Raw genomic sequence first — 25,872 nt, forward strand, 5'->3', positions numbered from 1 at the left:
CTGTAGCTGGTGACTGAGGAGGTTACCTGAGGTTTCATGAGGTTGTGTATGTCAGAGGTAAAAGCAGATTCTTTTTATTTACGGACAGTAGTAGGCCTTTACATTTTATGTTGTGCTCAAATATATTTTTAACTTTAAAAAGTTTCATCTCATGAGAAAAAGTTTTGTCCTCTCGGGGACGAATGGATTTTCTTATCAGTGATATTTTGAACTTCTGATGCAGACAAACATGGCTCTAACCTTTATTTCTCATAGATAATTTCTCTCCCTTGTCTATCCTCAGATAAGCAGTTAACTAAGGCATCAGTCTGGAGGTCTCTAACCCCCTTAAGATGTACGGCCTGTACTTAGAAGCAGTGAATGACTACATTAATGAATCCTACGGAGAGGATGTCTGGAGACTGATCGAGAACCGAGCAGAGATTCCCCACCTCAAGTTCGTCAGACATCAGATGTACAAGTAGGTCGGGGTATTTTTTGTAAATCCTGTTTTGTTTTGGGGTGTAAGTAAACTCCCGCCCACTGTCTAACTTGAACATGTGTGTGCACAGTGGATTTTTTGATAGATTATTTCCTCTCCTACGCACCGGTCCTTTGAAATAGACTTGCAAAGTATTTCTCTTCTTCTTTATTTTGGGGAAAAACGAGTACAGCCTGTAATCTTTGGTAAAATACTCAGCAGGCACATTGAGAACAGTCTGAGCACACAAGCATAAAAGCACAGCGAACCTTTCAATGCTTTTACCACAGCTTAGTTTGAGTGCAGCACTTTGAAATCTGAGAGATGCTACCAGTCTCATTCAGTCACCATCCATCCTTTGATTTTTTGGTCTCACCGGTGAGTGTTGATGGGCCTAACTGTGACGATACACTACCACCAGGAGGAATAAACAGCTATACAGAGTCGCAAGTGGCGCATTAATAAAACATTCTTAAAGCTTGTTTTATTCAATTATTTTTTTGATTATTTAGAAGAGATCAGGGAATTAACTGAGCACCAGCCACCTGCCAGATACAGGGTCAATGCTGATAATGGAGGTACATTTTTTAAAACTATTTTTAGGAGAAGGACAGTCGGAGATTGAGGTTACATAATATATATTCCATATGTTACTGCCTGGCTTCAGTGTTTACTCCTCTACAAAGATATCAGAAATGTAAATCAGAAAGTTGCAGATAGAAATATGTGAAATATGAGACCCTGAAACTGTGACCTATTTAGAGACAATGCTGTCTTCATTCTTGCTTTGGATTGTGTTTGAAGTTTTTACATACTGGCTCTCATTTTTTTTCCATCATGAATCAATTGATAGTTTTAAAATCTTATTTGCACAAAAAGATGCAAAGGGAAAAACAGCTACAAACACAATGCTTCCTCCTGCTGTACAGTGACAACCTGATCCTGCGGTTGGCAAAGGCAGCAGGAGAGGTTCTGGGAAAGACTCATGATGAGCTGATGTACGCCTTCGGAGTCTACATGGTCAAGAGGATCGGAAACTATGGATATGAGCGGATCCTGAAGGTGATAGAGTGTCGTTGTCTTTGTTAGTACATGTCCTTCGTGATTTACTTTGCTTCTTATTTCCAAACACACAAAATAACAAGTTTTTATTGTTATTTATGGCTAGATGGAAAATTCAAAGGATGATTCATCACTGTATAAAGAGCCCTGTATCTGTAGTGTTGGCCTTTGGGAACTGAAAGGAAAGCAATGACTGCTTAGCACCAAAGAGCATTCTGAATACATGGAAAACCTTGTTATTGATGATGTACAGTATGCACAATTTAAATATCACCATCCACCGTCTTTTAGGTGTTGGGGCGAAATGTGCGCGACTTCATCAACGAGCTGGACAACCTGCATGAGTACTTCCGCTTCTCCTTCCCCAAAGTGCAGCCGCCAAGTTTCTGCGTGGAGGAAGAGTGTGAGACGAGCCTCACGCTTCACTATCGTAGCACTCGCAAGGGCTTCACCCAGTTTGTCAAAGGTAACAAGAAGCAATGCACTAAATGTATGTTCATTTCCAAGTCTCTGCACTATATGTACGATTGTAAACTGATTTGAAATGGTAAAGACAGTAGTCCAGACAGACTTCAACAAGCAAGATAGGTTTTGATTAAGAAATGTTTTCTACCAGTTTCTTCCCTCCTGTTATAAACTTCTGAAGTGAAGATATAAAGTGTGAGCTGTATTTACAGTGTGTTGTCTTTCAAAGTAAAATAGATGAGGAGGGAGGCATGGCAAAAGGCAAGGATCATCCATCCAGACACTCATTGCTTCAAAATAACACTCGTTATCTCCAGTCCGCTCTAAAATTGAGCTCACAGTCTGATTCTGACCGAATCCCCGACAATAAAAGTTGACCTCTACACATCCATGACCACTGTGTGTAATTGACTCCTGCAGGGCAGCTCTCTCAAGTGGGACGGCAATTCTACAACACAGATATCGAAGTGGAAATCCTGTCTAAAGAGGAGACGGAGAAGATGACTTATGTGGTACGTATTCAGACCCAAGTGAAGTCTTAGCGAAGCTGTCGGGCGACTGACCTTGACCCTGTGTCTGCTCTATCAGCATGGACATGATCACTTTCTTAGGAGACGCCAGGCTGAGTTTGGTTTTCACTCAGACATGAAGTGTTTATTGGAAAAAGATAAGTGTTTATTTGGATGGGACTCTGGGTATTTCAGAATGTGCAACCTTGTAAACCTGTCCCAAGGAGGAGAAAGTGCTGACAGATTTATTAGCTCAAGCTTAATGAAAATACTTTATAATTCTGGCTCATAAAATACATCCCGAACTGTATCACTGCAAGATATTTACAATATTGCAATACAAAGGTTTAATTAACTTTCCTTTGCTCGCCCAGGTTTATAAGATGAACTTCGACAACGCTGCTTTCAAACACCGCATGCCGCAGCAGAAGACGGCGCCGAGCTACGAGAAGCTGCCGATGAAGCGAGGGATCTTTTTTGACATGTTCCCCTTCAGCGTCATCTTCCGCCGGGATATGACCATGTACCGCATCGGAGATGGCCTCAAAGAGGTCTTCTCTGACCTGCAGGGCAAGAAGGTCAACGAGGAGTTCACTCTGGTGCGACCCATGCTGGAGTTCAGCTGGGATAACGTGAGTTCTGAAGGATTTTCTTGTTAATATTGACTTGATATGTGGTATAAATTGTATCCACGGATATCTTTTTGCTTACTCTCATCAGATCTACACCCATTTGAACAATGTATTTGAGCTGATGTCTAAAGCGGTGGTGGAGAGCAAGCAGAAGGTCAACATCCCCAAACTGAGCAAGGAAGAGCCAGAGGAGAAGGATGAGAGCGAGAAAGCACAGAGGGAAGAAGAGAGAGGTACCAGTCCTCCCAGTCACATCATTATTTTAACACTTGAAATGCATAATGTATAAAAGGGTTCATTTCAAATGGATGGGATCGCAAAAGTGTCCATCAAGTCCCTCCCTCATCTTGGGCCAAGGTTATCGTACTGGACAGAGCAAAGTAAAATATTTATTCTATATTATATTCGGGCAGAAATGAATACCAAAGTGATTTAAGAGTCAACCCACACTTCTTTATTTAAGGACATGAAGAGAAACAGGCAAACCATTATGCAAACCAAACCAGCAACCTGGAAGAGATAAAACAAGATTAATTTGTTGCATATTATTTATTATTACTATGTTATGTGTAAGGATGACACAATCCAGAACATAACCATCAAGATCACACTCGATCAGAACAAGGTGATGAATTTGTAATATATCCTTTGCAGTTCTTCTTCTGCCCGACTATGCGATTGGTATTCAGCGCACCATCCTCACATTTATGCCCTCGTTAACTCACTTTCTTAACTCACAACCTGGTCGATCCATCCGCTCACTGTCTCTGCCACTATCCCCACATCAGAGGCGAAGGCGGTGGAGGAGATGAAGGGCACGGACCAGGAGTACAGCAGCACTCTCACTCAATACAACAACTCTGCCAACTCTGGAGGGGAGGATATCGAGCTGCTGGCGTTCCAGACTGTCACCGGTCAGAGCATTTCACTATTTAACTTTTGTGTTATATCTACATAACTACACTGTTTAAGTCAACCAATGCCCTTCCTATGAGATCATTTCACATGGGTTATACTAAAAGTCAATCCTGCTGACCTGTCTCTTGTGGTTCTTCTAAGGAAAGTGTAGTGAAACCATCTTTGAGGACATGCGGGAGCCTCCAAAGAAACCTCTCCACCTGAAGGGCCAGATGAAGTATGTCCCCCAGTGGGACTCCCTCATCTTCCTTGGGACACCCATGTAAGACCACAGTCTATAAACTCACTATGCTTGATGGGGTTTACTCACAACAAAAGGTCTTTAAAGATCCACTTAAATTCTTAGGACTTTACCTCTACCAAGTCTAGATTCAGGCTTAGCATATTCTTGCTTCTAAACTTAGTTAGGTCCTGTTCTATTGCTGCAAGTATCGGGTCTATGTGTCCAAGCTGGAGCCTATCCCAGTTGTCATTGGGCAAGAGGCGGGGTACACCCTTGACTGTTCGCCCGTCAATCACATAGAGGGGCTGACACATAGAGATAGACAGCCTTTCACGCTCACAGGCAATTCAGGTTCACCAGTTAACCTAACGAGCATGTCTTTGGACTGTCGGACTGTGGGAGGAAGCTGGGGTACCCGGGGGAACCCACGCATGCACAGGGAAAACATGCAAACTCCACACAGAAAGGACAACTCTTACAAATGTCTTGAGAACCTTCTAGCTGTGAGGTGACAGCGCTACCCACTGCACCACCGTGCAGCCCCACTGACATAACCCCCAAAGTCATTTCTAATTTAGGAGATTGGATTTATCTATGCTAATTTAGTGAATTAATTGCCATTCTGTTGACTTCCTTCCGGTTACAGTCTATTTATCTTCTTTTCTTCTCTTCATACTTGCAGTATAGAAACAGTAGAGGACATGATAAAGATGGGGGTGTACGTGAACGATCTGAACCTGCACGACTCCAGCAGAGAGCTGATTCTGGCCGGGACGCAACAATCGGCCGAGCTGCAGCTGGCCCTGGATCAGGTGAAGGAAAACCCCCAGAGGAAGAGACAATATAATTACAGAGCAGAGCTGTATTCAACGGGGAAACCCAAATGTATGAAATCACAGAGCGGGGAGACAGTGTGAGGTGGATCAGATAGTCTAACAAAATGTACAGTTATAAGACTATGACACAAAGAAGAAGTCATATTACAGGATATGCTGAGTGCACAACATGTAAGGACTGCCGGTTCTCTCTATGAAACAGCCAAACCGGGTGAGCCCAGGTGAAAGCTCTGCCCCCGTATTGATTTCACCCATTAAATCCACTTCAGCCATGCAGGAGAGATGTGGATTAAGAGGATTAGAGAAGGCAAAGAGGGATTTTTGAGCTTTAACAGAAGGGAGACTGTAACCGGAGACTCTTGTGTCCCATTTGTGATCCTCTAGGAGCAACAAAAATATGCTCAGCTGCAGGAAATCATCAAGAAGCTGGACGAAGAGAAGAAGAGAGGAGATTCTTTGCTGTACGCCATGATCCCTAAAGCTGTGGCTGACCGCCTCAGGAAGGGGATCACTGCATTGGAGACGTGCCAGGTACAAAACAGAGCTGCTAACAGGGATAGCTCTTCCCCTAAAAAATATCAGAGCATTAGGTTCTGAAAGATGTCTCCTAATATGAAGGCACACAGTTCTTTTTAGAGTTCTGCTGTCTTAGAAATATGTTGCTGCCCCTAAATCAGTCTACACGAAGGTCTTGGGTACAGTTGAGGCATCTGGTAAGTATAACTTAACATTTGTTTGTACTCCAGGTGTTCCCAGATGTAACCATACTGTTCAGCGACGTGGTCAAGTTCAACGAGATCTGCATCCACATCACACCCATGCAGGTGGTGGACATGCTCAATGAGATCTACATCGTCTTCGACACACTCAGTGAGAAGCACAACGTCTACAAGGTCAGTACAACAAGTCTGATGTATCTACAAAAGATGAAGTTACTTTTGAAATGAGGGGTATGGAACTTGTTTCTTATGAAAGTGCAACAGACTTCTGAAACAGCATTTTGAACACAGTGGGACAAACTAAAGTCAAAGTTACTAAATATACAAATCATCGCTCTCCTTTTTGTCCAGGTGGAGACGATTCGTGATGCCTACATGGTGGTGGCCGGCGTGCCCAACAAGACTACTTTTCACGCCCACCATATCTGCGATATGGCCCTGGACATGCTGAGCTCCATCGACCACCTCAAAGACCCGTCCACCGGAGATAACATCCAGATCAGAGTCGGTGAGCAGTGCAACTCTTTGGAGCTTCAGTGACTCAGACATGATGAGACGCACCAGATTATTTTGATGTTTTGGGCGGTGCCTCTTGCTCACCATCTGGAGGTCACAGCTCAGGGTCGGCCATAGATCACTGACTCTGGACTTGTTGGGATTCGGTGTCCTTGTACTTCAAACATTTTCAGGTAGAGCTTTATATTCACTCAACCACTCTGCCACCTTTAAATGATGGGAATATAGGGCACAACAGAAACGTTTCATTCTCAACCAGAGGACCAAGTACACCGATGAAGGCACAAGACTCCTTTTGCCACAAGGGGGCGTTGTTCTCACCTCAACCCTAACAAGGGAAAATACTGAGATTTTTCCAACATGGATTCTGTTTTTGACATACAAAGAGAATGGGTAAATACTGTACTTAACATCTATTTAATCAGAAAAGTATTCTGGCTTACCAAGACAGGCACTGGGCTCAAATTAGTCACTTGACAGATCCTCAATCATGAAATTCTCCTTTTGCAAAGAAACCTCTTAATTAGCATAAGAAGTCATCGTCTTTCACACATTAATATGTAACACTTTTGATTTTCCAGCACGAGTCTCTCCACAGCATGAATTTGTTAGCTCATTTTGTGTTTTTGTGTTGCCACCCATTATTCTCCAAAGCCATTTGAGTGAAGCACGCAATTTCTTTTGTTTGAGAAATTAAAATCTTTCCAGTCAAGGCAAAAATGAGCTCTTAATATCTACTAATTATAATTACAACATCCAAGGGTCTGGATAAATGTTGGTTAAGTGATGATTACAAGCTACAAAACTACTTCAAATGTAAGCAACTTTCCTCGCAGTGAATGAAGAAGAATAGCTGTAATGAAACATGGATTGGGACATTTTCTGAATAAATTAGCTCATGTTTTTTTTTTGCTCTTTCAGGTGTTCACTCAGGTATGGTGGTGGCTGGCGTGGTGGGTTTGAAGATGCCTCGCTACTGTCTGTTTGGCGACACTGTGAACACAGCCTCAAGGATGGAGAGCAATGGAGTGGTGACTATACTAACATATTTACAACTCCATCCCTCAGGATAAATAACTGCATTTATTTTCATGATTTCCATCAGTCAGATTCTTGTTCAGTAAACTGTCTAATGATGGCATTGTGCGTGCTGCTTTTGAATGCAAGAGAGGCGAATCACTTCATTTACTTCCAATTCTTAGAGTAATATAAGTTAATGTCATGTTTGTGCGAAATCTGTTCAGTGATGAGAGGATAAATAACAAGGAGGGAGTTTGCAGGCTTAATTAGCTTAATTAACTTCTGCTAAAGGAAGAATACAGTGAATGAAATCTCAACTAAGGGATTTATTCAGTCCACTAAGCTCAAAGTATTTCCTATCCTTTCATCACCTAAAAATCCTACAGAATAATCTTGTGTTTGAATACTCTGCTTTAGTAGTTTTGTGTGTATCTGTCTGTCTGAGCAGGGCATGCAGATACACATCAGTCAGACCACCAAAGACCACCTGGAACATGAGCCGTATATCATCGAGGAGAGGGGGAAAATCTTTGTGAAGGTGAGTTAATATTAGGACTGATACATAAATATGGCTTTCTTATCACCCGTTCACTGATAAAATAGACATTATGATTTAAACTTTACATGTCAGGTCGTGTAGCTATAAGACTTGAATTACTTTATTAAAAGGTGACGTGTTTTAGTTTGAAAAAATGGACACCTTCCTCGCTAGAAGAGTTGCTGTTGAGTATTCTCAAGTTCTGAGATATTTTAATATTGACCAATGAATTCAAGTTGAAATGTTCTTTTCCACATGCATACAACTTATATCTAACATCTTTCAGGGTAAAGGCTACATGAAGACATATTGGCTGAAAGGAAAGAAAGATCTATCGTTCAAGACCCCAGCAGAGCTGCGCTACAGCAGTGAGCAGAAAGACTCTGAGGACAAGAGCTCTAATGGGTTAGTAGACAAAAGGAGAGCAGTCAGTAACCAAAGAATCACTTTTCCTCTGTACTCAGTGTGGACTCGTGCCCCCTGTTGATTCACTTAGAGCCGGGCTTATTGCCCCCTGCAGCACCAGAAAGCAAAGGCTGTTTTAGAGACTTTTGTTTGTTTGAAAGAGTCATGCTGACCACCAGAAACAAAACTTTTGCTCCGATAGGGAGTGCAGCCCTTAGGTAACTGAAGCGTCACAAAAGTGAGACTTAAAAGGCAACAAAGCACAACAACAACATCCCTTTTAACAGCAATACAAGACAAAGACTTTGAGAGTTAGTTTTATTATAAACAAGTTATGATTCTGCTGTATCACATAATCGACCTTTGCATGCAGCTGTATTGATTTAATCGCTAATAGGTGAAATCATTTCCGTCCAAGAACAGATTTATTTGCTTGTTTGAAGAAAATGCTTGCAGGACCTAATACGTGACTCAATTACATGTTTAGGATCCATCCATCCATCCATCCATTATCTGCACCGCTTATCCTGTTCAGGGTCGCGGGGGGCTGGAGCCTATCCCAGCTGTCATTTGGGCGAAGGGCAGGGTACACCCTGGACTGGTCGCCAGTCAATCACAGGGCTGACACATAGAGACAGACAACCTGTCGCACTCACACCCACACCTATGGGCAATTTATAGTCACCAATGAGCCTAACAAGCATGTCTTTGGACTGTGGGAGGAAGCCGGAGACGCATGCACGAGGAGAACATGCAAACTCCACACAGAAAGGCCCACCGGTTTGAACCGGTGACCTTCTGGCTGTGATGCAACAGCGCTCACCACTGCACCACCGTGCAGCCCTATGTTCTGGATATAATTTCTAAATTTCCTCCAGTTTCCTTGTAACTGGCTAACGTACAACTCAAAGTGAACTTTGCTGGTGAAAATGTAACCCTAGGCTCTTTGATGTCTGCATGCTGTAAAAGACTCCATGGGGATCGGACTCCCTGACACTCAGGCATAAATAATTACAACTTTGAGACGACAACATTGTCTCAAAGCTTTAGAAAAACAGAAAGCAAGAAGGAATAGCAAGACGGCATAATCATTAGCTTGTCGTTGTGCAGACCTCGTTCTCGCCTTGATTTAGGGTGCAAAGTGAACTTTGGATGGCAATGGTCCTCCCAACCAGCTCCTCATAATTTTATCATTCTGCTCTCATCTACCAAAAATATATCTGGGTTTACAGCATCAATATTTAGAGATAGGTAACCTCCTCCGACTGGTCTGGTTTGCTTCCCTAGGTCAAACAGAGGCATAAGTATTAATTGAGAACCATCAAAATATCATCATAGTATGCTTTAGACAGTATTTTCTGTGTCTTTTGTGAATCACTGAGAAACTCTACTCATGTCTGCATTAGTTCCATAAGCAGCGATGCCAAGCGCATGTCCTCCAACCTCAACATCACCGGCAGTGACGAGCAAGCTGACGGGAAGCCGAGCCCCAGTGATCTCCCCCTGGACACCCTGCCCCCACCAGAGGCCGCCAACGAGCCCCCCTCCATTTCCACCGAGCCTCAGGAGAAAGAGAAGGCCAAAAAGACTAAGAACAACAAGGGGGCCAGGCTGGAAGTGCCCCAGGGAAACTTATTGTCCGAGTCCCCCAACCCTGACGACGGCCTGGAGAACCCGGGTCCGTTTCTCAGCAGCAAGAGAAACAGCTTCAGGCAGCAGTACGTCAAGCTGCCCTCCAACCTGCCCATGCGTAGCACATCCTGTGCCATTCTGTGAGCAGATGGCTGTAGTGTGAGATTACGACACTATCATTTGATAATGGCGTAATGCTGAAAATATCACTGAAGTTTAATCAGGGGCCAAATAAAGCAGGAATTTTAACATTTTCAACGTTTACAGTTAATAACATTCTTGTATTTTAAACACATTTTATGGCATCTTTAATAAAGGTAAAGTTTGTGCAACATTTAAGTCTCTTACTTGACTCTTTGGTGCCGTTAACCCTCTGCACTCAAAGTTTAATCAAATGGAGAAAACCAGCATGTTGTCTCTTTGTTTAATCGATGTATGTATCACAGGCTCTGCCTTGTAGACACATGGATCATCACAGTTACATTACCACCCTGAAAAAGGACAGCTTTCACAACCCGGCTTCCTAATGTCGACAGTTTCCAAAAAAAAGAGGAAGTGTAATATCCTCTGCACACAGACAGCACACGCACCGAGAAACAGAGAACTTCAAAGTTATACTACGGGTTACAGCAGCCATGACAATGAGTTCATTTGGGATTTCTTGTATGCTGTTTGCTGTATTGTTTTACAGCTCTACAAACAATTCATGACTTCACTGCGACACATTACTGCTGCAGGATTTATGTTCAAATGTGTAATGACGAAAAATGACGGGATGTTTTTTAAAAGTAAGCCGCTTTGTGGCAGGGCCGAGTGTGTACGATAGTTGAGTAGGTATTTGGAAAGTATTCACAACATTGTCTCACAGAGTTCAGGTTATATTCTGTGTATCTAACTGACTGCATTTGTTTCACTGTATGATAGTGTGTATTTATATAAAACTGTTTGTACAGCCACTAAAACTGTCATGTGTTGTCATGTATTATTTTTAAATCTGACACTTACACTCGTCGCCTTGTTAGCTGCTGGTTTCAACATACATGCCTGACCTGCCCCTTTCTGGTTTATCAAGAACTGATCTGTTTTTAACCTGAGGCCGGTTTAAACCTCCGTCCTGACTGATTAGTGTCAAAAAACTATTTCATGGGACGATAGTTTCCTAATAATGTCCTAGAAAGTTTTATTAAAGGAGATATGTAATTTCACTCTAAGAAATGCATGCATACACTGCTCCACTGCACCCAAAGTTCATTCAGCAATGCAGCAGTTTTTTACCTTAACAAAAAGGCACATCTCTTTAAAGATAGTTTCTTTAGAAACTTATATCAACTTTAGCCAGTGAGTCACAAAAACAAGCATATTATGTGCACATACTTTGGCCCGTTTTCCTGCAAGTTTTTACGTAGAGCCATTTTGCAGATGCCGGGAGAAATCCACTAGAGCAATTTCAAATGAGTTCCTGTTACTCGTTTACACCTCAAAATATGCTAAATAAGCCCCAGTTTGAAAATACAATTTCCCCATAACAAATCTTGGTGTGGAAATAAGAGTTACTTTTTGGTTCCCTGCGGTTCTTCACGTCCAAAAAACAAATGACATGGGAGGCTTTTATATATATCATCATGCCTGTCTGTTAGCTGCATAGAATTAGAAGAAGAATGATAGGATTAAATCTGCGGCCAGCATCTGTTCACGTCGATCTGTGCTCACCATCTATCAGATAATGAGATATAACGTATCGAGTGAAAAGACAGCCAGAGCGCTGAAGGCAGCTAAGCTCACCAAATCCTTCATCCAATTCAGGCTCCAAATCTTCAGGTGCAATTCCCTGACCTCAGCGGTTATGAGGTCAGTTATTCCTGTCTTAGTCATCTGGTGATAACACACTGCCATTATGTGAGTGACTGTACGGGTGTGTGTGTGTAAAGTTGGACGCTGAAGGTCTGTATCTTATAATGAAAGATAAGTGACATAATTGAAGCGATCGTATTATCTCATGACCAAAAGAGGCAAGTGTGTAAGCTGTGTACAGTACAAAGTTGAGACAGGTAGGAGCTACACTATGCTAACCTTTGTGACACAAACACATGTAAGAGCACACACTCACACACAGAGACGTTCAGCTGAACGTTTCCTTGTGAGATGTCATTACATGATAAAGAGGAAGCCATCAGGAAACCGCTTAAGCACTACTTCCTGTCTGTTTCCACGGTGACTGACCTCATTCTGCAGTTGCAAAGTTTGCCGTGACTTTACTCGAGTTAATTTCTTGCAGAAGTGCCCGGTGGGTGGCACAACAAAGAGGCAGGTGTGTTTTGGCGTACAGCGCACACTGGTGGGCTGGTATCCTGTCCAGACACTCCTCTCAGTCCAGCTGGGTCCCACCGCCACCTTTAACCTCAACATCTGACAGCAATTAACTGTGTTCGAGAGTTCATTGGACGGGTCTTTTTTTGAATGGCCTGGGCGTCAGCCAGTGGCCCTTCAGCACAGCTGGTTGCCATTCGGATAAACCTACAGATAAACAAACAGCTTTAGCATCAGGGGACACTTCCTGATTCTAAATGAATCACTGGATTCATGACTTCAGACCTGCAGACTTGTTCGCTGTAGCTGCAAGGCCAGGCTCAGGATTGGTTACTCTGGATTATATGCTCTTCTAACTTCATGTTTATTTACATTTCACTTAGTCAAATAAGTCTTTAACAGGCTGACAAATTTCTGACATCCAGCTCAAACAAAGCTTCATTTGTAACAGCGACATTGACCTTCAGATTTTATTAGCCTCTGCTGTGATTACAATGGAACTCAACACTCGAGGGGGGAGTGCTTTTTGAAGTGTAATTTCTTTTCAACCATTGTTAATTATTTAACATGAACAAACGGCACTAATTAACATCTTTATCATGTTGATGAGCCACATTTATCTATGCCCCTATTTTTACCTCAAGTTCAAGTTGAGTTTGTTATTTCAACTTCAAAAAATACAGTTGAATAAAATATAATTTAACTTGTTCTGTAACTTTTAGATGAAATAAGTGCGAAGACACTCAAGACAACAGAATAAAGGGTTACAGAGAATACACAAATAGATCAGCTATTAGAAGAAAAATTGTACCAATAATGATTACACCTGTGTATTCCTGGCCTCATTCATCCTGTTGACGCCCTCCGTCTTGAGTTAGTTTATGTAGACATCCCTTCTTCTTCTACTCTAAATTTAATGGCAGTTGGTAAACCAGCTTATAGGTGTATTTTCGCCACCTTTCGGACTGGGGCCGCACTTTGATGTAAGCTACTACTTGAATTAGAGCACCACAACAAGAGCTACTACTGTGCTGAACAGATGATACATATCCATCTACAGGGAGCTGAGCAAACACATACTAAAGAGATATTGCTCAATAGGTTGATGCCAAGAGGGTAGCTGTTATTTTCAGCACTTTTGCACATGCCATACAGCTGTTGCAGTGAAATGTGTTGGCACATCTAAACACCAGACTTTTTTTAGATCCTATTCCATTTAAACAGTTGGCCTGAAACACCAGCTACTAATTCACAAAGCGTCGTTTTATGTCTGTTTATGTATCAAAAGTTCAACAGGTTGGTGTTTAGTTTCAGCACACGTGCACATGTGTCAGACGGTGACACAGTCCTGACTACTCATTGTTTTGATTCTACCTTGGAACAAGAGACACAAGGGGAGGGACATGGTGCTCTGACAGGAGCTGCATTCCACTGAAGGTGAACACAAAAAGAGGGGTTAAGCCACTCCCTTTTCAACCGGCTGCATCACTGGATTATTGCTAAATTCTTTCTGGGGTTTTCACTTGTCAGAACAAGCAGAGGCACAACGTCAGCAGCAATACAGAGGAGAGCAGGAAGAGAGCGACGGACAGATTCAGAGAGAGTGCCAAGGTGTGATGAGCGGCTGCAGGAGAGCGCTTTTTTTGAAGAGTTTGAATTTCAGAGGGAATCACAAGATAGAGAGAAGCTAGTGAGAAAGAGAGGGAGAGAGAGAGAGAGAGAGAGAGAGAGAGAGAGAGACGCACACACACACAGCTGAGGGGTGTGTCATAACAATTTAGTTCCTCAAGGAAGTACAACTCAACATTATCTTAAGACAGGGTGGTAGCACTGACAGAGGCGCTGCAGGAGGGCTGTTTTCTCTCGTGGGTTTTGGTTTTGCTCTTGGTGAAGATGAAGGGATCTCATTAAATCAACCGGCCTGTGCTGTCAACCTGAGACAGAGCAGAGGGAGACACATATCTGACACAGACCAGGAGGGAGGGGGACTCTGCACACACACAGGTAAGACACTACTGCTGTGATAATGTGCCAGAAAAAAACAATCCTCTGGGCCGAGATTAGGGTTATTTCTCCTTTTTTTGGTTCATGGAAAATTTAGAGTATTCATAGTTGGCACCCAGGAGAGGCAGACTGTAGAGAGGGGGATGATGGGAACAAATTGTGTGACTTCTCTCCACTTCCCTATCTCGAGCGCGGGTCGCGGAGATATGCATGTACGCTCACAGTCATGCTGGAACAAGTACAGTGACATGCACAGATGTAGAGCTCACACTTGTGTTTGCACATGCTGGGAGTTGCTCAACTCAAATCTCAAGGCAGTGGACTTTCCCTCCCTCACTGGCCTACTTTGATTTGAAGCCTGTTAAGTCAGAGAGAAACAGACAGCGAGAGGGAGTAATGTCACTCACAGGAGGGACAAACACAAGCTGTGGGCCTCTGCTGCCGACTCCCCGCAGTTTGGCCAACTGCTGCGTGTTTCGCTTCCCTTTTGAGGCATCGTAGCGGGGTGGTGGAGTTGAGCAACGACAATTCAGGGGAGTTGTGCAATGCTGAAAGAGAAACTGCAATATGGGTTTTTTGAGGATTTCAAAATGCTTTCTTGTCTGTTACTTGTAAAAAAGATCAATTAAGAATTTTATTTAAGCAAAAGATTTGTCAAATGAAAAATGCAAATAGGAATCTAAATATGAAGCTAACGAAATCCTTACAGAGTTGCATAAAAGATTCAACAAAGATAGCACCACAAGATGCAGAAAGTGTTTCAAATAAGATCTACACATCTCAGCCTTCAGCCCTACCGCTCTAAACACGCAGCGGAAGTGACGCTTCATCTCAGCACAACGTTGCACAAAAAGCTGCTGCCTAAGAAAAAAAGAACTCTTGTAGGTTTCCTTTCAAAGTAAATCCTGTGTAGTTCATCACCAGGAGAAAATTAAAGTTTCCAGCAGGTCACTACAACTGCCCTTGTATCTCCGTGATGACCTTTCAACAATAGCCTCCTTGTTTGCATTGCATTGAGTGCTACAGCTTTCAGGGTTTCTGCTCGAAAATTCTCATTGTTCAATCTCATCAGAGGCTACAGGCAGCTGAAATAGATGTAACCACCTTCTGTCAGGCCAAATACCACCCCCCCCTCTGGCCCTGTACCTAGTTTTGGAGTTCTCTGGACTTGGTTTAGGCCCTTCAGAAATGAGATGCAAGGGGTACAGGGTGCAACCTTTATGAAGGAATTGGGACTGCATATTTTTCGTACACAGGACATGTAACTATGTCCCATGTCACTATTAACACAAACCTTTCTTGACATAATAAACAGCAGATTTCCTTGAATGCTTGTGAAAAGGATCAAATATTCAGTTTCGGATATTAGATATAGATGTTCCAAAAGATTTTTTCCCCCATTATTTGAGAAGTTACAGTCTTATTATTTCCTAGATGGTCTAGATGACCACTACCCCTAGGGTGGATTGGAATAGTAGACCCAAAAGAAACACCCTACCCTCATTGCAGCTTGCAAAAGAGAGGATTTGGACCAGTAGGGGGATTTAGATTGGGCCTTAGACTAACCAGCTACAACTAAGTCTACCCAGCCCTAAGCCTGGTGACGAAGCTCAGTGAGGATGTCAGTCTTTGAATCCCATAGCAACAAGGCCATGTTTCCCTCTGATGACAGGACAAGGGACATTTGATCAGCTGAGTAGAACGGAGCTTCATGATCCCCCTCTAAGCTCTGAGAGGATTCATGTTCACACTTGCCCTTTCTAACATATGTTCGGTGTATGTGTAACGACATGAGCGTGCAAAAAAAAAAAAAAAAATCAAGCGGCTTCTTTTCTAAGCAAAAGCACCTGAAAGCAAAAAGAACAGGAAACAGCTTTTACTCAAAAAATGCACCTCCACAAGTGCATGTTCTTACACGTACACAAACAGTGCTGGAGACACCCGAGGAATGCTAAATATTTACCTCTCCTGCCTGCCTGGATGGCTCCACCAATCAGCACTCTCTCTCCAACTGTCCATTAACGTTCCTAACTGCCTGGCCGTTACAGTTACTCCAAAAGCAAATAGGACCATCTCTACTGCATCAGTTCCACCTCTGCTCTGTTATTTTTCATTTTGTTCTTCCATCAGTATTAGGTCTCACACAGTACACAGGTGCTTGTCAATTCCAGCAGGCATTTGGGACAGAAACAAACACTTGAACATGTATTGCAGTCACTCCCTGCTGGATGTAAACAACAAGCTAACGCTTAAAAGGCCTCTTCAGTCCGTCTGCACCGGAAAATTGATGCTCGACATTGAAAGTGTCCTCGAGATGACCGCCCGAATGATGTCGGTTACATAAAAGTGTTTTCATGGCAATGTGCTATTGTATCACGGATGTTTCAACACTTCCTGATAGATGTGCATAAAGTAAACAATGTAGATGCACAGAAAAGCCAAGCAGCAAGCCGTCTCCCGCTGAGGAGTTACATTTCTCTACGTGGAAGTCTGGCTGATGACTACACACTGTGCGTGTCCCTCAAATCCCTGTCGTCTTTTTAGCAAATAAATGAGATTGAAGCATGAATCTGAAATAGCTATCACGCTGCTCCACTTCCATTATCACCGTTAAGGGGAATTAATCTAATGAATGTTCTTTAATTCCCCACAGGGAACCCAAAGCTTTTGTAACAAAGCGAGCTATTAGAAATGTGACACTTGTTCAAAATAAATGGTTGTGCATGTAAAAATGGATCCCAGTGAGATTTCCTATAAAAGTGTCTGTTTGCTTATTATGCATGGTTCAGATGGGATTGGGGTGCACACCAGGGACAGGGAGAGTCACAGTGAGAGCTGTCTATTTGCATGATATGGTCGTTAATGCGAATGAACCACTTTTTCATTTATCTGCGAGCTGTGAAGTCATTTGCTGACTGTGCATCACTGGAGCAAAACAACAGGAATATCATCATTTAAATAATACTGTCTACAAAGCACAAACAGCCATGACAGAAGCACATTAAATCAGCCATCAGACAGTCTTTTAACTGACTTCTTACGGGCAATATGCTGTGGCGTATGCAAAGGATATATCAGCTGTTGTTTTACCCAAAGGCAGAATCCAGGCCAGTAATTAAGGTAGCCTTTGGGTCCAGGGTGCTCACTTTCTCTTCGTACACCACCACTGATACAATCTGGAAACAGCAGGCATGGACCTGCCTCAGCTATGCAGCCTACCTGCTCCATGCAAAAGCTTGTCCGCACAGGCCAGACGAGAGTTTTAGTGCAGACAGTTACACTGAGAGATGCTTAGGAACAGTTGTGGCCTGTTTGCACACTCTCACTCTGTAAATAAAACCTTGTCTCCTAGAGATGATGTTTGTATGTTACTAAACTGCTTTCCTACTTCAGTTGTAGTGACAAAGTAATCGCTGCCTGGATTTTGTTCACAGAAAACATTTTTTTGAGTAAATGAAGCATTTACGTACCACATTTGATGGCGAGCATACAAAGTACAGGACTGTAATACGAGAGCGTAGGGTTTACATCCAAGACTCAGTCTTTGGTTTAGTTTATGCAACAGAACCACTTTGGTCAAGGTTTGGGAAAGATCATGGTTTCGGTTGGATTCTTTCAAAAACTTGTCTTGAGTCTGACGTCATTGCTGAATTTTTCAGTTTTAAACATTACCATTAAAAATGTTGTAGTCACTACTAGTGCTTAGTGTATTGCAAGAATGCCTATTTTAGTAGAAACCAAATGAAATCCGTGGGCAGAAACGTGCTTTTATGTTAAATTCTGACATATTTGTGACTTGCCGGGTATTTAACTGAAATATTAATAACACTCGGTTTCAAATTAGTTGAATATCAAAGTAATTTCTTAGAGACATGTTGATATTATAAGGCCTAATGGCATACAGAAAGTCAGAGAGGATACACTGCAGTCTCATTGGCACTAAGGCATGCAAGAGTTGCTGTATGTCCTTCTTGATTCTGTTTTTCATATCACTTTTTGGATTACAGTGAAGTGGGATTTGAGCACTTAACAAAGACTTCACTTTGTATGTGTTTTTTAGGATGGAGATATAACTCAGATTTACCCATCAAGCAAAGGTATTCTACGATGCTTGATGTATTTTAAGAGTCATGTTACTCCTCTTAATTTTCATCTTCTGCATATTTTTCTAAGAACATCAGCTAAATCAAATTTAACTGTAGATTTAAATGTAGAACTCCTCTGTGAAAGATTCCGCCTGGTTTCATGTTAGAGATAAGGGGGAAAATGAAGCGCAATTAAAAAGGAGTTCATTCAAACTGTGTTGATAATCAAAGACAAACAGTGGATTGTGTCATAGTGTGCTGTGTGCACGCTGATAACCTCCCAGGGGGTTCTCTGTGATGGATGCTAGGTGTGGTTAAAACCTCAGAGGAGAAATTGAAAGCCTCTGTGGGGTCTCTTCCATGGTACTTTTCCCCTTTGGCATCATATTTGCATGTCAGATACAAAAACAAACACAGGACCTAACATGACATCAAAGCAGAGTTTCAAATTAGACATGAATGTATTTTCAGTGTGTATCACTGCAAGGATATCAATGTGTTTTCGAGAGGTGGACCAATGTTTAAGCTTGATATGTTAACACTGGGTCAACTGCAATGTACTTAAATGATGTGTGGGAATAAGTGTCTGGATATCTAAAGGTCTGTGAGTCAAAGGCATGACTGGAACGAGGAGGAAATCCCCAGATGACTTGAATTTGGACAGGAGATGTGAACATGTGTTGCCCTTCCCAGTCCAGTTGGCCCTTGAACATGGCGCATAACCTCCAACTACTCCACTAAAGCAGCTTGATATCTGGCAGTAAAATGTTAAAATACTGTTCTTCCTTTTCGTTTTAGGCTGTGTATATAAATATATCTATAATGTTTGGTATAATATATCTGAAAAGATTTCAACTACCCCTCTGCAGCCAGAAATCTCAATCATCTTGGGATCACAGTGTTTATATGAAATGTTTCACTCTGCTTGGGTTTTTACACCATTTACATTCAGAATGGCAGGCTCCTTGTAAAACTTAGCCAGGAGCAGGGAAGTTTTCCCAGGGAGAAAGAAATGGTAGAAGCAAATCTGTAACACACACCAATGAGCAGTCAACCCTCTTAGAAAAAAACTTAGCTTGCAAATGTTAAATCTTTCTGGTTCTGTAATAGGAAGGATCATATGCAGTTTACTGATGTCATAATGGGTGGTTTTGGATGACCACCAACTTGTTTAATAATAGTTCTCAACAATGTTAGAAACAGTGCATTTCTTACTGCAGATTGTATCACAAAACTGTTTGTCTCTAGTCAAACACAAAAAAATGTATTAGGATACCAACATTGTTATTAAAATGCAAAAATCAGACTTTCCCTTCTCCATTACAATTTAGGGAACCATGGATGCCTTCAGCTCAAAGGACATGGCCATGAGGGCGCAGAAGAAGATCCTCAGCTCCATGGCCACCAAAGGCTCCGTCCAAATGTTCATTGACGACACCAGCAGCGAGATCCTGGACGAACTGTACCGTGTCTCCAAAGAGTACTCAGGCAACAAGTCTGAGGCCCAGAAGGTGATCAAAGACCTGGTCAAGATTGCTGTGAAGATTGGCGTGCTGTTCAAGAACAACCGTTTTAGCACAGAAGAGCTGGGAGTGGCCCAAGATTTTAAGAAGAAGCTGCATATGGGGGCCATGACGGCTATCAGCTTCTATGAGGTAAACACTCCACATATTAGCTTTTTCATGTACGAGAAATGGGCGGGCTTTAGAGACCAGAACTTCTTGCTTCTGCTCTCAAATAAATGTACTTCACACTGAATATTTATAACATAGAGATAAATACACCAGTAAACAAAATGTCAAATTAAGTTCCTTACGACAGATGGATCCTTAATGGTACACAAACACCATATTGTTTTTGTATTCTGTGTACAAGAGTCAACGCAAACTGTGTGTGTGGCTTAAAAATGCTTAGTGTTTGGTTTATCCAAGTGCAACTACACATGAAAAAAATCACCATATTCACTCAGCTGCCACTTTCCTCCAAGATCTTACATGTATCTCGATTGATTAGCAACTGTAACCCAATGGCTACCGTTTGATAACTACTAACATCATCATTCAACTAATTCCTTGGTAAAATGTGCCTTAGCTTACAATTTCTATCATGTAATATAAGATGGTAAGCAAGGGACTGGTTGGCTGACAACATGAGCTGTTGTCCAGCGGCAGCTAAAGGATTATCAAATGTTATTTGCTCACAGTACCAGTTCCCCAATCAGATTCTGTCATAAGTGAAATATCGATATAGGAAATGTAGACATGTAAACATTTTTTCTGACCGTTGCAGGTGGACTTTACCTTCGACAAGGCGGTGATGGCAGAGCTCCTGACCGGTTGCAGGGATCTGCTGCTGAAGCTCGTCAACACCCACCTCACCACCAAATCCCACGGTCGCATCAACCACGTCTTCAACCATTACTCCGACCCCGAGCTCCTGACCAAACTGTACGACCCCAGCAGCCCCTTCAGACCGCACCTCACCAAGATCTGCAAAGGACTCAACAAACTGGTGGACGATGGGACAATATGATATAAAAAAATAAACTGTCAGTCAGACACTGGGAGATCTGCAAGCAAGACTCACTTAAGACTCAGAACTGTTGGATGAATATTGTCTTACTGCTGCTGAGGACTGCCGATGAAAGACAAGAGATTTGAGAACAAAACTTTCCCATCATTCTGAAAGAACATGTGGGGGGAAAAAAGATGGTTGAGTCATCCCTCAAGTTTGAAATGTCTAAAGGTGACACATCATGTGCAACTGTGACACATTTCAAAGAAACTGAACTTGAATATATACTTGTTTATACCATATCAGCTGTTTTATTAAATTACAAAATGTCCTCTAATGTTTAATATTTGAGATTTTGAGATGTTTCATTCAGAACTACTGATGTGTATTGTGTGGAGGAAAAGTACAAACAGCTGGGCATGGTATAAAGAAAACAGACAGGCAGCAGTGCCACTGTAACACAGCACTGCCATCTAGTGGTCAAGATGATCCTTCAGCAGCTCAATGTATTGTATTTACAGAGGCACACAGAAGACAATGCAGACAATAATAAAGCAAATACCCCACAGTGGACAAAGACTTGCACCAACACTTTGTAGTCTGAGTTTAAAAAAATGTTGACTGCACAAACGTGCTTAACCCTGTAATTTGTGTTATTCTGAAAAAGGAACCACAAGTGATAATCTTTGGTTTTACATTACAGACATTTGAAATCATGAGACAATACAATCAATCCCGAATGGACCCTCCTTTATGTAAAGCAGCTGTAATTCTGTAAACATCTAACTGCAAAAAACACATTTGTCTTTTTGTAAGCATGAATGTGGATAAAATTATCACATACAGTTACATAACAGTTGAACTAATCAGTTAGAGATGAGGTTTTAGAGATCGAGTGTGAATAACAGGCAGCAGTTTCTGTACTTCTCTTTATGAGATATAGATTTAGACTTAAACCTAAGCAAGGTTTTTCAATTAAAAAATCCCTATACATACATACCTATAACCATACCTATACAGAAAACTAAAATTAAATAAGAAATATGCCCATAACTAACAATACAAATATTAATATAATATCAAAATATATTCTAAAAAACTCTTAAAGTCTCTCTCTTGGTCTTTGGCTACATTCTAGTTAAAATTCTTCAGCAGTTTCAGACAGACATCAGCTAATAAGACATTTCCTGCTCTTAACATCCCAACATTACATATCATGGCTAACGGCTTTAGTCAAACACTTGGCCAACTTTGCATTATCAGTCTGTGAGCTAGCATTACACACAGACCATGTGTTGAGTTGACCGTATAATGAGTCATATGACTAAAGTAACATGTGACATGACATTTTTTACATTTCAACCTTACTTCCTGCATGAGAATGACGCCAAAGCTACAGGCCATATGATGTTCTTCATAATCTAAAGCATGTCTCAACAAATAAATAACCAAGTGCTATATTCTTTTTTAAAACCCTATTAAAAGACAGTGTAACTTCACTTCTAAGGTCTATATTAAATGGCAGTGTAGAAAGAGTCCATACAGCTTCAGGAATCTTTGATGCCCTATTATTCAGGCCAAACCCTGTCATGTGGTTTTATGAGAAAGTTTATTTAATGATCAGAGTGAGACAGCAGAAACAAGTCACAGCTGGAAGATCTCATCTTCTCTGTCCCTCAGTTTCTTGGTAAGTTTGGTGATAGTTACGGGTAGCGCCCCATGCGCCGTCTGCTGCGGCTCCATTCTGGAAGACGAAATGACACTCTGTGACCTTGTAAGCGGCTGCCAGTCTGATATCCCGCTGTTGCAAGCTGCTTCTAAGGCGGCAACCCTGTGAAGGAAGAACAGATGAGAAGATACAGTCAGTGTGAAAACCAATGTGATGACACAATCAGCCTGAATTCATCTTTAGCAGTGATAATTTGAAAGACTGCATATGACTACGGGAGTCCTACGAAAGAATTTATAATATATGTATTGACTTTTTTTTTTTTCAATGTCAATATTTGGTGCAGAAGCAGGAAGTGGCTCTTTGCAATGGGGATGCCAATGAGATGGATGGTTGGAGTAAGTGTGGCAAGTGGACGAAACTGAATTTATACATGTTAGAAACAAAGATATCAATACAGCATTTAAAAACTTCACTATCTAAACATTTTGCAAGTATAACATTCAATAGTCAATTTAAAAATTGTTAAATGTAATAATGTTGTATCCCTAACTTATAAATGAGATACAAAAAATGTGTGATGTCTCGTTTTTGGCCACAACAGAGAAGAGGAGTGAGACTAAACTGTTTGAGACATAGTACCATAAAAGGTTTGGATATGGGCCGGAGTATATAGGCAGGTGTAATGCCTTGGACACACTGACTTTATCTACCTGAGCGTGACAGCTACCTTGCCAAACTGCTCCAACTTACATGACAGCGATTTCCACAAAGACTGCAGTGCTGCTATTGCCAGCCCTTTCTCTCCTCATTGAGTTCGTCTTTAATAATGGCCAGCAATTAACAACTGTTTTAGTATAAATGTAATTTAGTTTTGCCAGAAATCTGAAAAGGTTACAGGAAGTAGTGAAATATGTAATATGGCTGGTATGACGCCAATATGGCTATCTACTGATTGATTTCACTGTCTATTTAAGCTTAGAACCATGCGTAACATAAAAAAGGCTTTCTTACAGATGATGCGACTGCCGCAGCTGCATGTGAGTATTTATTCACATGCTCTGTGTAGCTGCTCTGACCCGATAATACGTATAAGCATGAGGCATCAGTTGTCTTGTGTAAAAAAAATAATAATAATGCAAAAGCTACAGGTCTTGATGCATGGTGGAAGCTGTGCACTCACATCTCGGAAGGCAGGTTTAGATATTTTTTCTGTGCTAATACTTCACTGAACCAAGCTGATGAAAAATGTTCATAACCAGCACCAACTTGTTGGTCTTAGTGAGTGACAGAAAATAATAAGAACCTGTTGGAATATTACATGAAATTGTTAAAAACTTTGAATTCAAGACTAAAGGACTCTGTCACGCCACAAACATTCAGCATGACTGTGTCCAAACAACCAGTGTAAACAAGCCCAGAGAGCCAAACAAACACACCTTTTCTCTGCATCCTGGCATCCTTTTACAGCAGCCTGCTTGGATTGATTTATCAAGCCATCCAACCTTTTCAAAAAATCCACTGGAGTCAGGTCTGGCCCCGTTTCTTTGCCATTATCTTGCTGCTTCTCAGAGGAGCTCCCTGTGTGTCCATTTTGAGCAGAGACACAGCCTGCACCATCTTCTTCATTGTTGTTCGATACCAAATCCACGCCGTTATTGCAGTGATCACAGTCTGACAGCACAGGGATCGACAAGGACTTCTTCAGGAAGATAGAGTCATTGGTGTACAGTCTGTTTGCCCTTTTGATTTGCTCCATCTGCAAGGGAAGATAATATCGTCAGGCTTTGCAAACTTGTTTTAAGCTTCAGTACCTTGTCTCACTTAAAACATAACAAGTGAGCTTATTTTTTAGGTTCACTAAAATCACTAGAAGTGCAGCACTCTGAATAAATTATTAATTTATGATGGAGTTTCAAGCAGCCACCTTTACTCTGCATGCAAATCAGTAACAATTGAATAAATAATTTCATTAATATGCTGTCCTGCTTTTGATTTAAGCACTTTGCTTAATTCATTCATTGATAATTCAGCAGAGTTACATTTACCAAATTTAAGCATGTTGATTAATTTTATTTGACTTAGTTACAATTGTGTAGTTACAGTTCAAAACTGTACAAACTTACATGTCCATAGAATATACATATATTTCTCAAGTCACATTAATGAAGTAAATATGATGTCGTAAACTTCTATATTTCATTGGGAGTTTTGAAATTTCAATCTTATGTAAGCCTATTTCCAATATCGGCTTATAATAAAAAGCTAAAGGATCAGTAAAAGATTAGAGTTGACTTAAATAGTTTTCAGTATTATGAAATACTCACAGACACTCCATATTTCAGGGCCAGGCCTTGTAGTGTTTCTCCAGGCTGAATTTTGTGTTCAATGCGTCTCTGTCGGACCGGGGAGAGCGGAGACCGGACCAAACTGCCGTAAGATCTCGTTCGGTTCCCGCGGAGAAGGCCGTTCCCCCCGGCTGGCAAAGACGCTCGCTCCCCGGACATCGTCGTGAACCACTGGCTTTCAGTTGGGAGCGGAGCAACCGGTTGTAACTGAATTACGGTCACGTCAAGCCCAAATGCCACTCACATTATGTCAAACAGCTTGCTTAGACTACACCAAACTAGCAGCTTAGTTAGCCTGCTAGCTAAGTTATCAACTTAGCTAATTAATGTTGACGTTCATTCTTTTTTTTCCGAGTGTCAAACTATGACTCTGTCATGCTAACGCCACCTGTCGAACCTTTGACACAACACTAATGACAATAACTTACATGGCTACAAGTTCAACCTGCCTTATCTCTCAAACAAACACCTGAAAAGTTACTGAGAAAGTTGTAGGCGTTAGTGTTTTCATGTCTCACACAGTCTGCTGCCATATGTTGCCATGGCTGCCGTGTTGAACAACCCATTCACGTGATGTCGGAAGAACGAGTTTCAAACTTGGAAAAAAACAAAACACGAAGGCTCCCTGAAGTTGGAACAACCACTGGGAAAGTCAAAGGAAATCTAGATACCTTACTTGCCAGGTTGACATATTTGATTACACAAAAACATAGTGGAACAAAGGTAAGTTGTCCTGATAGTCAAAACCATCGTATTAATTCATATATTGCATATCCAATGTTGCTCATTTGTAATTCCTATAACTGTATTTGTGTTGTACCAATGAGTTGATGCCTACGTAGCGTGACCTAGGTTGGCTTTTAGCAAAATATACTATGTACATATCTTAGTGGATTCAATGTAAATAACATATAACAACAAAGGTAGTGAGACGGAAGGACTATTTCGGAAATCCCAGTATCCGAGGAGGACTTGAATGCAACAGGATTAGCCCCGTGATACGCCGCGAG

The 25,872-nt window shown here is 41.6% G+C and overlaps 3 protein-coding genes across 3 annotated transcripts; 2 read left to right on the forward strand and 1 right to left on the reverse strand.

The window, feature by feature from the left end:
• Nucleotides 1-332: 332 nt before the first annotated feature.
• On the forward strand, nt 333-10,079 carry LOC138584249 (soluble guanylate cyclase 88E-like). The gene is made up of 16 exons (XM_069656438.1): nt 333-460; nt 1,390-1,522; nt 1,814-1,988; nt 2,408-2,499; nt 2,871-3,128; nt 3,217-3,361; nt 3,917-4,042; nt 4,188-4,308; nt 4,952-5,081; nt 5,490-5,636; nt 5,852-5,998; nt 6,176-6,332; nt 7,262-7,335; nt 7,809-7,898; nt 8,185-8,303; nt 9,710-10,079. Exons 1-16 carry the CDS (start codon nt 333-335, stop codon nt 10,077-10,079), a joined length of 2,412 nt encoding a protein of 803 aa, XP_069512539.1.
• A 3,709-nt stretch (nt 10,080-13,788) lies between these two features.
• tnfaip8l2b (tumor necrosis factor, alpha-induced protein 8-like 2b) lies at nt 13,789-21,422 on the forward strand. Its single transcript, XM_069656278.1, has 3 exons — nt 13,789-14,246; nt 19,663-19,986; nt 20,621-21,422. Exons 2-3 carry the CDS (start codon nt 19,669-19,671, stop codon nt 20,861-20,863), a joined length of 561 nt encoding a protein of 186 aa, XP_069512379.1. The 5' UTR covers nt 13,789-14,246; nt 19,663-19,668; the 3' UTR covers nt 20,864-21,422.
• Nucleotides 21,243-25,366, reverse strand: lysmd1 (LysM, putative peptidoglycan-binding, domain containing 1). The gene is made up of 3 exons (XM_069656277.1): nt 24,842-25,366; nt 23,954-24,273; nt 21,243-22,676 (listed from the first exon to the last, which is right to left on the reverse strand). The coding sequence occupies exons 1-3, from the start codon at nt 25,019-25,021 to the stop codon at nt 22,490-22,492; spliced, it is 687 nt and encodes a 228-aa protein (XP_069512378.1). The 5' UTR covers nt 25,022-25,366; the 3' UTR covers nt 21,243-22,489.
• Between the last annotated feature and the right edge of the window lie 506 nt (nt 25,367-25,872).

Source organism: Semicossyphus pulcher, unplaced genomic scaffold (assembly GCF_022749685.1).
Source record: "Semicossyphus pulcher isolate SPU_LCO1_2020_fin unplaced genomic scaffold, fSemPul1.0.p SCAF_9, whole genome shotgun sequence".
Classification (NCBI taxonomy): Eukaryota; Metazoa; Chordata; class Actinopteri; order Labriformes; family Labridae; genus Semicossyphus; species Semicossyphus pulcher.